This window comes from Tachyglossus aculeatus, chromosome 13 (assembly GCF_015852505.1).
Source record: "Tachyglossus aculeatus isolate mTacAcu1 chromosome 13, mTacAcu1.pri, whole genome shotgun sequence".
Classification (NCBI taxonomy): Eukaryota; Metazoa; Chordata; class Mammalia; order Monotremata; family Tachyglossidae; genus Tachyglossus; species Tachyglossus aculeatus.
The window spans coordinates 23,349,873-23,363,192 of record NC_052078.1 but is presented as its reverse complement, the minus strand read 5'-3'; the positions used below and the strand labels follow the sequence as shown (position 1 = coordinate 23,363,192).

General features: G+C 42.2%; 1 protein-coding gene across 2 annotated transcripts in view; it reads left to right on the top strand.

Moving 5' to 3' along the window:
* Positions 1–13,320, top strand: part of ADAM22 (ADAM metallopeptidase domain 22) — a 98,862-nt gene that overhangs the window by 63,144 nt on the left and 22,398 nt on the right. The window contains exons 25-26 of one of the 2 annotated variants that reach the window (XM_038755538.1): positions 680–697; positions 12,344–12,538. In XM_038755538.1, coding sequence (XP_038611466.1) covers positions 680–697; positions 12,344–12,538 — 213 coding nt within the window. The remainder of the gene's footprint in view (positions 1–679; positions 698–12,343; positions 12,539–13,320) is intronic. The other variant, XM_038755539.1, reaches the window with a different exon arrangement.

Genomic DNA, 13,320 nt, shown 5'->3' with positions numbered 1-13,320 from the left:
TCAGGGCACTATACTAAGTGTTGGACCATTTCTACCAATTCTATTGTATTGCAGCCCACCAAGCAGTTAATACAGTGCTCTGCACACAGTACAGGCTCAATAAATAGCTTGGATTGATGAATTCCTGCATTGTCATATTTATTAAGCCCTAACTGTGTGCAGAGCACTGTACTAAGCTCTTGGGAGAGTACAGCATAATAAAGACACCAATCAATGGTACTTATTGAGCGCTTACTCTGTGCAGAGTTCTAAGCGTCGGCAACCGAATTAGCAGATAGGTTCTCTGCCCTTAATGGACATTTTAGGCTCTAGACACCCCTGCTTCTCTAGGTTATTGTATGAGCCAGCAGTAATACAATTGAATTGATTGATTAATGCTTATCCCGAGTAATCGTTCCATTTAAGCATCCTCTGGAAATTCACCGCAAGAGTCATCCTAATGCAGTTCCTCCTGACACAGTCGTTTTCTTTAACTCCAGCTCTTGCAGGTTTTGAAAAATGTTGAACTGAACTAACCTCATTTTAGATCTGTGGGTGATTTCTGTATCAATAGCCTCCCCACACTTGGTTGAAATAGTTTTGTGAATCCCCTGGCCCCACAATTATAATTGCACTGCGTGATTATGTGTTTTTCGCGGATTAACAATTTTTATCTTTCTTTTTCCTCTCCTGTGGAAAGGAACTACCGAAAACAGAGGTATGTGGTAAGATCAAGCTGAAACGGTACCTAAAAGGGTTTAAATTAGAGTGGTTTCCCTGAGTTTTCTATTAATGGATGAAAAGGAAGCTTCTTTTGACTTGTTTTGGTAATACTAATTGTATGACTATTTTCTTTCACGGAGTCGTAACGATGCATTTTATAATAATAGTAGAGTGCTGGCAAAATGCTCTCTTTTAAATAGCTCTCTAAAGTGTAAAGGTTTGCTCTTTTCTAACGTGGATTAACCACTTTCAGTGGGCACGAGGCATAGAGTGGTTCCACAAAAATCAGTTCACACCCACTCCCTGACCTCCGATCTCAGCCAGGGGTAGCAAGGCAGGTAGAACGATAAGAACAGAATCCAATCAACAGGGAAAACGAGTGTAAATTTGACACTTAAAAATGACAACGGTAAAATACGTCGATGTAGCAGTGCTCAGAGGGGATGTAAATGAGTACTTCACTAATCCATCAGTCGATGTGCAGAGTACTGGACTAAGCACTTGGGAGAGTACAATACCATGGAATTAGCAGGCACATTCCCTGCCCTTAATGACCTTACAGTCTAGAATCTACTATATACAAAAATTACTAACAAATACTATAATTATTATTATTGATTATTACTTACTGAAGACCTATCACATCCTTCCCACCATTGGGACCATAGTGAAGGGATTTTTGCCAGAATAGTGGATAAGCGTCCTTTCTTCTGGTTTATGTTTTCCCTGCCAACTCAGAGCCCCAGTGACAGGAATAGACAGATTCCACATAGATCCCAGCTTCAATCAATCAATCAACTGTATTTATTGAGCACTTACTGTGTGCAAAGCACTGTACTAAGCTCCTGGGAGAGTACAGTACCACAGAGTTGGTAGACACCCTGCCCACAATGAGCTTACAGTCTAGCTTCTTCTACAAGTCTTTCCATCTGCCATTATTTAAACTATTCAATTCCACATAACTACGAGAAAAAGGCACCTCAACCGGTCTATTTTCCTCTGGGAAAATGAATCATTTCCTCTCCCGCTTGATTTGCTTTTGTGTCCTTTGGCATTTCTGGAACTGTCTTATGTTGACACTTCCTTCTTAAAAGTGTTATTTTATTCAGAGCGGGATACCTCCTGAAAATCGTAAATGCTGTCACCTTTCTACAATTGTTCTATTTTTATTAGTAAATGGTTCCTATTATTCATTCATTCATTCAGTCGTATTTATTGAGCACTTACTGTGTGCAGAGCAGTGTACTAAGTGCTTGGGAAGTACAAGTCGACAACATATAGAGACAGTTCCTACCCAACAACGGGCTCACAGTCTAGAATAGGGAGACAGACAACAAAACAAAACAAGTAGACAGGTCAAAACCGTCAGAATAAATAGAATTATAGCTATATGCACATCATTAATAAAATAAATAGAGTAGTAAATATGTAGAAGTAAAAAATTAGAGGAGCAATTTTGGTCGTGGGTTCTGTGGTGCCTTTCTGGGAAGTGTTCATTATGTCTACTGATCACCACATGTAAAGCTAGATTTGTGTGTTTAAATCGAGTTACCCTGCTCATGCCTAGAGCACTTTGAAGTGGAGGAATTTTTGGAGGAAGCTTTGGCGTTTTGATGGCTATCTCTATTTAAAAAAAATCAGATCCCAAATTCAGCAATAATTTATATAGGTCCAAAGTACACCTTTAAGAATTCCATAATGTCCCCCAAATAAGATAATTCATAATTGAGGATCACTTTCATTTTTTTAAAGCATAGAAATTTCACTGCCATGGGACCTTAGGAAAAATCCCACTTTGTAAGAATCTCCCTCCTCCCCTCTTTCCTTCTTCATACACTTCTCAGCCTTACCCCCCTAAAAATGTGCTCAGGTGAGCATTACATCATCTCTTGGCTCACAGGAACTTTGTAGGCAGGGCTGAATACTTGGTGGCTGTTGACCATCCTTTCTCTCCCATCATCGTCTTGGCTTTCTGATTCTTTCTCCACCTTTCAGGATTCAATTTTTTTTTAACTTAGTTGACCACACCTCATAAAAACTTAAGAAGTGCCTTCCTGAATGAGAATCGTGATTTAGCTAGGGCAATATTCAGACTTCTATAGTGAACTCAGGGTGCTGCGGTCGGTGGTATCTTTTGAGCACTTACTGTGTGCAAAGCACTGTGACCAAGCACTTGGAGGGCCTGTGTGATGATCACTTCCCCTTGACATCCCTCTTCGTGATTTGGCAGGGATCACCCAACATCCGTAACTTTCCCTCCTTGAATTTCTTGCCTGTTAATTTATCCAAATCCTTCTTGAATCTATGGATATAATTTTTCACCTGTACAATTTCCACGGGTGAAAAAGCAGCGTGGTCTAGTGGATAGACTATGGGCCTGGGTTCTAATCCTCCCTCTGCTACGTGTCTGCTGTGTGACCTCGGGCAAGTCGCTTAAGTTCTCTGGTCCTCAGTTACTTCACCTGTAAAATGGGGATGAAGGCTGGGAGCCCCATGTGGGACATGAACAGTGTCCAACTTGTTTGGTTGTAATTACCTCAGGGCTTAGTACAGTGCCTGGCACTTAGTAAGTGCTTAACAAATACCATTAAAAAAAAAGTGTTTCCTTTCATTGAGTGGAGACCTGCTACTTTCAAACTTCAATAGATGTCTCCTCATCCTCACATTGAGGGATTTACTTGGACAACAATTTAGTTGGCACTTTTCACGCCCTTGAAGATTTTGAATACTTGAATCACATCCTCCCAGGGTTTTATAAAAGTTCCAAACTGAAGAATCTTAATCTTTTCAGTCTGTTCTACTACAGAAGCCACTCGATCCCCAGGATATCTACCAACAGTATGGAATGATGCAGTTGTTTTGATATATTCCTAGTCTGACTAGTTTGAAATGACTACTTTGATATAGTGACAATACTAAGCTTTTTTTCCCTACCTCCTTCCTGTTTATAGCCAGCATTTCATAGTGCCTCTAGGCTATCTACTATTGTTAATAGAATCAGTAGATATTTGGGGATCTATCCTAGTGCTTAGTACAGTGCAGGACACATAGTAAGTGCTTAACAAACACTATCAATATTATTATTATTGTTAATATTCTTATTCCAGGAAGATTTGGTCTTTTAAAAATATGGCAGATACTTATTTCTGAAGGACCTTCCTTTATCACTTTGTGAATTTGATTTCCTCAGTAACTAGCAGCCACTGTCAGTTTTTGCTTCTCTCTCATGCAGATACTGTTATTCTTTTCACTCCAGTATAGAACTTTCATCTCAAAACCAAGTTGTTTTGGACACAGGAGTCTGATACCCTTAATTAAACAAGGCTGTCATAAAATTGCTCTATATGTCAAGCATGTGAATCTTAAAAACAAGAGCTCACACAAATGAGAAATAGTTGACATTTAAATCTGATTTTCACCAACCTTTTTTGTACAAAAATTCAGAAATCTAATAATTATCCCCGAATAACAAATGCTCTTAAATTTAAAATCCGTATCCTACTACTACTACTAATAATAATAATAGCATTTATTAAGTGCTTACTATGTGCAAAGCACTGTTCTAAGAGCTGGGGAGGTTACAAGGTTATCAGGTTGTCCCATGGGGGGCTCACAGTCTTAATCCCCATTTTACAGATGAGGTAACTGAGGCACAGAGAAGTGAAGAGACTAGCCCAGAGTGACACAGCTGACAAGTGGTGGAGCTGGGATTTGAACCCATGGCCCATGCTCTTTCCACAAAGCCACACTGCTGCTGCTGCTACTACTACTACTAATAATAACAGTGCATACTATGTGCCAAACACTTTAACAAATACTGGGATAGATTCAAGATAATCAGGTCCCATATGGGGCTCTCAGTCTAAATAGGAGAAAGACCAAGTATTGTGTGTCCATTTTTCAGATGCGGGAACTTGGCCACAGAGAAGTGATGCGACATGTCCAAGGCCAGACGACAACACTTCACAGTGGTCACTGTCACAGTCTTCCCTGATTCCCTATTTGACCTTCTACCCTTGGCATATTTGTAGGTTTTCTTTTTTCCTTTTTTTTTTTTAGCTATGGCATTCCTGGCAAATGCTTCTTCAAGTTTCTCTGTGGCCTGCGTTGCTTTTTCAGCTCTCCCAATTTGGCCGAGTTTTCCGTTTTTAAATGAATGACTCATTATCCTTCCAGTGACCTCTTCATGTTATAAGAGTTTCTGTTGGGTTTTTTGTTTTTGTTTTTCTCTGGGAGTGGTCATTCATATTCAGAGACTTGGGCATTGATGGGCAAAGCAGTATTTCTGGGAATATTCAGTCCCTGAGCTAATATTTGCTAAGGCCCCATGTGCTTTATAGCTTGCTATGAACAACAGAGGAGACTCACAATCAAAGGTAAATAGGTTTACAGGATCAATTTAACTCACTTTAAACAATAGAGAGCTTTTAAAGACTGAAACATCCAGATGAAGCTGAAGGGACAGTCTCTTGAACAAACCTCCTGCATAGTTTCTCTTCCACTTGTCTGTTGTGTGACCTTGGGTATGTCACTTCACTTCTCTGGGCCTCAGTTACCTCATCCGTAAAGTGGGGGTTGAGACTGTGAGCCCCACGTAAAACAAGGGACTGTGTCCAACCCATTTTGCTTTAATCCACCTCAATGCTTAATACAGTGCCTGGCACATAGTAAGCACTTAACAAATACCATAATAATAATAATATCATTATTCCCAAGAGAATGAGAAAACAGGTGGATGAGAGTAGAAATAAGTGCTGGACCCAGAGTGTCCCGATTTTAAATATTAATTTCTCCTCAGTTTTGCAAACTCCACTCCAGAAAACCATCTTAACCTTTCCCCACCTCCTCAAAGCTTTCCTTTGTTTCTCCTTCTGTTACATGGTTATGGATAGAGGAGTTGCTGGTTTAGTATACCCTACCCACCGAGCCTCATAATTTAAAAATCAAGTGTAGCAAGCACTAGAGGAAAAGTCACCCCCTACATTGTGATTTTGCCTGTAAAAGTTTGGGAAACAAACTCTTTTTTTTGTGGAAGGGTATAATGCTATGTTTAAAAGCTCCGGTTTCCAAATTCATTGAGGAAATTGACAAAAGATCCAGATCGCCACTGATGCTAAAGCTAAACGTTTTAGCTGTGGTTTGCGACTGACTTACATACACACGTGGGAGAGGTTCTTGGGGTTCACTGGCTTCTCCTATAACCCAGTCTTCTGACAAAGTGGGGTTGCAGCAGCATTGGCACCCCTTTCTCAGTTGCCCACCCCACTGTTGGTCACTGCTGCTTCTAGGCCCCACTTCCCACAGGGGCGAAGGCTGGCAGAGCTCCCCGAGACCCCATCTTCAGTGGAGACATTAAGGTACACCAGAGCAGAACAACAAAGATAAGTGCCGTTCCCCCTCTACATGCTTCTGCCCTTTTCATTTCCTTCCCCCTTCTGCTCTGTGCTTTCTTGGCCACCTCCTTCATGGCTCACCCCCTCTGGACTCCCTCCTGCTTCTCCCCCAACTTAAGCCCTCTTATCTGGGTCTCCTCTCCTCATCCTCCCGCCCCATCTTTCCTATTTGTGTGTGTCTGGACACCCACACGTGGATATCAGTGTAAGGGTACAGCCAGTGTCGGGGGATGTGGGAACAGGGATTGGAGTAAGTCTTGTGTGATCTGTGTGTTTGTGTGTATGTGTGCATGTATGGGAGGGTGTGGGTGTCAGTATTAGTGGGGATATAGCAGGGTGTGTATCTCTGGGTGTCGTGTCCCCATTGAAAATAATATTTTTGGCTAATCTAAGCTTACGTCTGGTTCTGAATGATCACAATTCATAAAATCCACAGTTTGATCATTTAGCAACATAGCCCAGGATTAGAAAGCCCTGTTCAACATTACATCTAGACAGGGCAGAGAATTCAATTCCCTCCCTTGCCCCCTTTCTAATAATAATAATAATAATAATGATGATGGCATTTATTAAGTGCTTTCTATGTGCAAAGCACTGTTCTAAGTGCTGGGGAGGTTACAAGGTGATCCGGTTGCCCCACCGGGGGCTCACGGTCTTAATCCCCATTTTACAGATGAGGTAACTGAGGCACAGAGAAGTTAAGTGACTTGCCCACAGTCTCACAGCTGACAATCGGTGGAGCTGGGATTTGAACCCATGACCTCTGACTCCAAAGCCCATTCTCTTTCCACTGAGCCACACTGCTTTCTCGCCTCACATCATCCACTCTGTCCTATTCTGGGCAGCTTTTCTCCTCCTCCAGACTCTAAACTCAGTCTCTCCTTCACCCAAAAAAAAAAAAAAAAAAAAAACGATTTAAAAAAACAAAAACAAAACTTCTCTGTGCTTCAGTTCCCTCAACTGCAAAATGGGGATTCTATTCCTGTTCTCCCTCCTATTTAGACTGTGAGCCCCACGCTGATCAATCAGTCACATTTATTGATCACTCACTGTGTGCAGAGTGCTGTACTGAACGCTTGGGAGAGTTCAATATTACAGAGTTGTTAATTACATTCCCTACCGCTTACGGTCCAGAGGGACCATATGAGTCCTGATGATCTTGTATATACCAGAGCGCTTATACAGTGCTTGGCACATAGTAAGCGCTTAAAAAATACATCAATAATAATTATTATCATTCAAGATTCTCTAGACTGTAAGCTTGCTGTGGGCAGGGAACATTTCTCCTAACTCTGTTTCCTTGTACTCTCCTAAATGCTTACTACAGTGCTGTGCACACAGTATGTACTCCATAAATACGAATGATTGATTGAAGATGCATTGATAAACTCACCTGGCACCCTGATTGGTAGGAGCAGCAGAAAGCTTGCATGGGAATCAATCCCCACAGCCTTAGGAGGGGATGATAATAATAACAATAATAATAATGATGGCATTTATTAAGCGCTTACTATGTGCAAAGCACTGTTCTAAGCGCTGGGGAGGTTACAAGGTGATCAGGTTGTCCCACGTGGGGCTCACAGTCTCAATCCCCATTTTACAGATGAGGTAACTGAGGCCCAGAGAAGTTAAGTGACTTGCCCAAAGTCACACAGCTGACAATTGGCGGAGCCGGGGTTTGAACCCATGACCTCTGACTCCAAAGCCCGGGCTCTTCTCCACTGAGCCACGCTGCTTCTCTTGAAGCAGCAGATGATGATAATAATAATAATAATCGTGGTATTTGTTAAGCACTTATGTGCCAGGCACTGTACTAAGCACTGTGATAGAAACAAGCTAATCAGGTTGGACACAGTCCCTGTCTCACATAGAGCTCACAGTCCTAATCCCCATATTCCAGATTAGGCAACTGAGGCACAGAGATGTGAAGTAACTTGCCCAAAGTCATACAGCAGGCAAGTGGCAGAGCTGAGATTAGAACCCAGGCCCTTCTGATTCCCAGCTTCTATCCATTAAGCGGTAAGTGCTTATTAGGTACCAGGCACTGAATTGTCTCATCCTCCTGCTCTTCTTTGTTAGAAGCCCGGAATTGATTATTTCCCCTTATTTTTGGGGGGGGGTTCCCCTTGCCAGACACCCTCTCCCCCTTTTCCCTCCTCTTTCCAGGGTCTGGGTTCTGTGTTTGACTACTTGAGAGGCCTCAATCGGTCACTGCTTACTTCTGGGTTCAGACCCTAGCTGGATCTGACAGGAATCACTTCCGTGTGCACTGGTTTTTGACCTTAAAAGTCCCTGAGAAGCAGCATGGCCTAGTCGACAGAGCACAGGACTGAGATCCCCTTATTCCTCACCCTTGCTTTGACTGGCTCCAATAGTCAAAGGGCTGCTGTGTCACCTCTCCCCAGCTGCTTGGTAAGTCTTGGCAAATGTTGGTGAGTGAGAATATGTGTCTGTCACCAAATATAATAACAATAATGATAATTCTGGTATTTGTTAAGTGCTTACTATATGCCAGGCACCATACTAAACACTGGGGCGGATACAGGCAATAAATCTGGTTGGACACAGTCCCTGTCCCGCCTGGGGCTCATGATCTTCATCCCCACTTTACAGATGAGGTAACTGAGGCACAGAGAAGTGAAGTGACTTGCCTAAGGCCCCTCAGAGCAGACAAGTGGTTGAGCCGGGATTAGAACCTGTGACCTTCTGACTCTCAGGCCCGTGGTCTATCCACTGTGCCATGCTCTGTGTGTATCTTTGTGTCTTTGTGTTTTTGTGTGTTTGTGTGTGTGTGCCCTGTTTTATTCTTGTCCTCCCCCCTCCACCATATGCTTAAGCAACTGGATTCTCAGTCCAGAAGCTCCATTCCCTGCACTACTTTGAAGCCCAGAAAAATATGATAGCCTTAAATAGAGATCTTTTGTTCGCGTGTTTATCCAGCCCCTTCTTCAAGCAATGTATCTGTTTAGCTCTCTGTGGTAACAAATTACAAAACATTTACTTCCTGCTGGTTGGAGAATTGTTTTCCTTTTTTTTTTCTTTTGGTTTAGAATGGTATATTTTCCAAGTTCCAACGAGTCCCCTCTCATCTTGATAATGTAGTATATGGTAAGCACTAACACTGTGTTCACTACGGCCACGTCATTCCTGATTTTGTAAAATTCACTCCTGTCCCCTTCTGCCTCCATCTTTCTACACTGAAGAGTCCTAATTTTTTTTAACCTATCCTCACACGGAAGGCTGCCCTTTATCCACTTAATGTCAGTCAGACTTGCACTTTCTAATCTATTTGGTTTTTAGATTTTTGATCATGAATAATGCTTTTTTTTCCCAATTTGGCCACCAGTTTTTTTCTCCAGGGAAAGGAATCAAAAGAAATGCTTTAAATTGCAAATAGAAGGCAGCTCCATGGGCAGTGGAGGGTAGGGAGAGAGTGACGAGGAAACGAAAGAATCAATCAGTGGCATTTTTGAGCGCTTATTGTGTGCAGAGCACTGTCCTAAGCGCTTGGGAAAGTACAGTATAACAGAGTTGACAAACACATTCCCTGCCCATGGCCAGCTTATAATCTAGAGGGGGAATCTTAGCTACTAAATCAATCTGCAAAGACAACAGTTTTTAGTCAAGAACCAAATATTCCTTAAGGAATTGTAAAATGAAGCAGGGGTGATCCACAGGAGCCAAAGTTTGGGACTTCTGTGTCTAAGGATATTTGTCGTGGAATAAAGAACTACATTCCTTTGACTTAAGGCTAAGTTCCTCTCAGATAAGGGTGAACTGAAACAGTTTTACAAGTTACCAGCTTTTTCTTCAGGATCCATTTAGGTAATGAGCAAGTAAGAACTACAATTCTGTACTGCATTAGCCTACTGATACTCACTAGGCTGTGACTGGTAAATGGTGAATGTATTTGTGGAATTTTGGGGGCACCAGTTTTAAGGGGGGATTAAATCAATCAATCGTATTTATTGAGCGCTTACTGTGTGCAGAGCACTGTACTAAGTGCTTGGGAAGTACAAGTTGGCAACATATAGAGACGGGCCCTACCCAACAGTGGGCTCACAGTCTAGAAGGGGGAGACAGAGAACCAAACAAAACATATTAACAAAATAAAATAAATAGAATAGATATGTACAAGTAAAATAAATAAATAGAGCAATAAATACATACAAACATATATACATATATACAGGTGCTGTGGGGAAGGGATTAAATGAATTGACCAGTATTTTGAAAGCCAAAGGAAGTGGTGGTTACCCTCCAAGTGATAGAATCCAGGACAGACAAGCAGAGCAGCAAAAAATCAGTTATCTAGTCATTCATTCACATTTCTTGAGTGCTTACTGTGTGCACTGTACTAAGTGCTTTGGGAGAGTACAACAGAGCAGTAAACAGACACATTCTCTGCCCACAGTGAGTTTACAGTCCCTGCCCTGTCTTCAGGCAGACCGCTTCTAAACTATTTCTGAGAGTTGAGGATCATTCCTGTTTTTAAAAACCTCCACAACTATTACAGCTGCTGCTGCTGCTGTTACTATGTTTTTTCGGTATTTGTTAAGCACTTACTATGTACCAGGCATTGTACTAAGCTCTGGAGTAGACACCAGTTAATCGGGTTAGACACAGTCCATGTCCCACATGGGGCTCACAGTCTTAATCTCCATTTTACAGATGAGGGAACTGAGGCATAGAGAAGTAAGTGATTTGCCCTAGGCCACAGAGCAGACCCATGGCAGAGCCAGGAATAGAACCCAGATCCTTCTGGCTCCCAGCCCGTATTGCCCTATCCACTACGCCATGCTGCTTCTCCTTCTGCTACTGCACTTCTCCTCCGCTGCTGCTAATACTATTACTATTATTAGTACTGCGACTAATTCTACTACTAGAAACCCATTCCGGTATCTGACAACTCTTACTGCCAGGGAGCTTTCTACATCTTATGTAAATCACCTTTTTCTAGGACCATCTCCTTTCACTATGACCTCAGTGGACATGGTACCGTTAGTGATTCTTTGGCCTAAATCATCTTCTCAGTTCTCCTCTGAAAACTGCTCAAGCGTTCCTTACCCGTCATGAGCGAGTTGGGCACCCAAAACTGCATCTGGGATGATGGGAGAGATTTGCATGGATGTGACATAATTATAATGATCGTAATAATAATTATGGTATTTAAGTGCTTACTATGTGCCAGGCACTGGGATGGATACAAGCAAATCAGGTGGGAGACAGTCCCCTGTCGCACGTGGGGCTCACAGTCTCAGTCCCCATTTTACAGATGAGGTAACTGAGGCCCAGAGAAGTGAAGTGAGTCACACAGCAGACAAGTAGCGGAGCCGGAATTAGAACCCATGATCTTCTGACTCGCAGGTCAGGACTCTAGCCACTACGCCATGCTGCTTCGGTAGATCGAGAACCCTAAAGTACACTGGACAAACAGAATCTCAAACTAGACCCAGAAATAACCACCCGCCACTGATGTGGATCATTTCCTAATTTAAATCACGGGATTACCACCCTTCTGAAGTCTTTCCTGGGAGATCACCCTTCTTCACGAATGCCAGCCTCACCCCTCCTTATCAGAAAACTGGCAAGAGATTCTGGGTATCCTTCCCCCCACTTCCCCCAGCCCCCTCTTCTTTGCCCAATTCCTCTCCCGTCCATTGGCAGTGCGTCCCCCGAAATCACCGGATTGACATTCCGTGCCCACACGTTTTACCCCCGGGAGGGTGCCTGAAGAGTAAAAAGCAACTGGTTTCCAGAAGCTTCTGGGCCTTTCTCCTTCATCTGTTCGAGGGGCTGGCCCACTTGACCTTCCCAAGAAGTAAACCGGCAGTGGGGGAACCACAAAGGAGACGAATTTGTTCTGGAGAGATTGAGCCGAAGATGTTGCTGAGGGCGGGGTATCAGGGAGAGGTGCTACTTGAGCGGGTGAGAACAGTCATTTCTAGGATAATTCATTTAAACCTTTCACTTGGCAAGAGACCAGAAGCGGAGGCCTGCAGTAGAAAAGGATTAAATGGGGATAACAGCTTAAACTGTAAGTTATCTCGGTGATCGTACAGATTGAACCCTCACGAAAAGATGACTTTTGTGTGTCACCTTTACCGATAATCTTACGTGTTATAATGGACTTGATTCCTAGAGATCATTATTCCTGCCTCTTGCTCCTGAACTAATATTTGTGTATATGTGTGTGTATGTGTGTGTGTGTCTTGTTTTCTGACTTGAAAATGTTTATTATGCTTTAGACAAATCCCCCAGGGAGATTTTGTAAAAAAGCCTGGAGATGCCGACTCTATTTATAGCGACATGGTTCCTGGAGTCAGCACAAACTCAGCATCTAGTTCTAAGAAGAGGTCTGCTTTTCTGTCGCATTTTCAGATTTCTACCTGTTCCATTCCACATTATTCCATTAGTCAGAACATTTCATTATTTTGCAGCAGGTTTGACTACTTCTTCCTTCTTTATGGAATGTTGAAAATGGTATCCCTTGTTCTTTGATTACAGCATGTGCTATTATGAAGTATCATTTAGCCTGAAATCCTATTTTACTATCAGAACGGGGGTGGGGGTGGGGGGAAACTTGGTAAAAATCTACATAAGAACCCAAGATTATTTTTTTTTGTCTGTTTCTTACATGACTGACAAAAGGTAGCAGGATTTATTGATGGTTTAAAACTATGGCACATTTGGTAGTCAAAGAAAAAGGTTACTCTTATTGCTTTGGTAATAACTGTTGTTAAATATACTGATATTATCAATGTTAATTTGAAATTAATTGTAAATACCACCAGCTTCTGTTTTTAAAATTGAATTAGATATGAACAAATGCTGTTTGTTTTTTCGATGACTTGTATATTAAATGTCGCGACCAGGATTGCCTGCTAAACATTTTATTCAAAGAGTTATTATTTATCGACTTACATAACTTTCAGTCTAGCCTTAAACTAGGTTGTGGTGCCCAGACCTCATAGTTTTTTTGTGTTTTTCGTTTTTGTTTTTTTTTTAATATATTTGTTAAACACTTACTGTGGGCCAGGCACTGTCCTAAACACTGGGGTAGATACAGGCTAATCAGTTGGACACAGTTGTGTCCCACATGGGGCTCACAATATCAATCCCCATTTTGCAGATGAGGTAACTGAGGCACAGAGAAGTTAAGTGACTTACCCAAGGTCATACTGCAGCAAGTGGCAGAGCCGGCATTAGAACAAAGGTCCTTCTT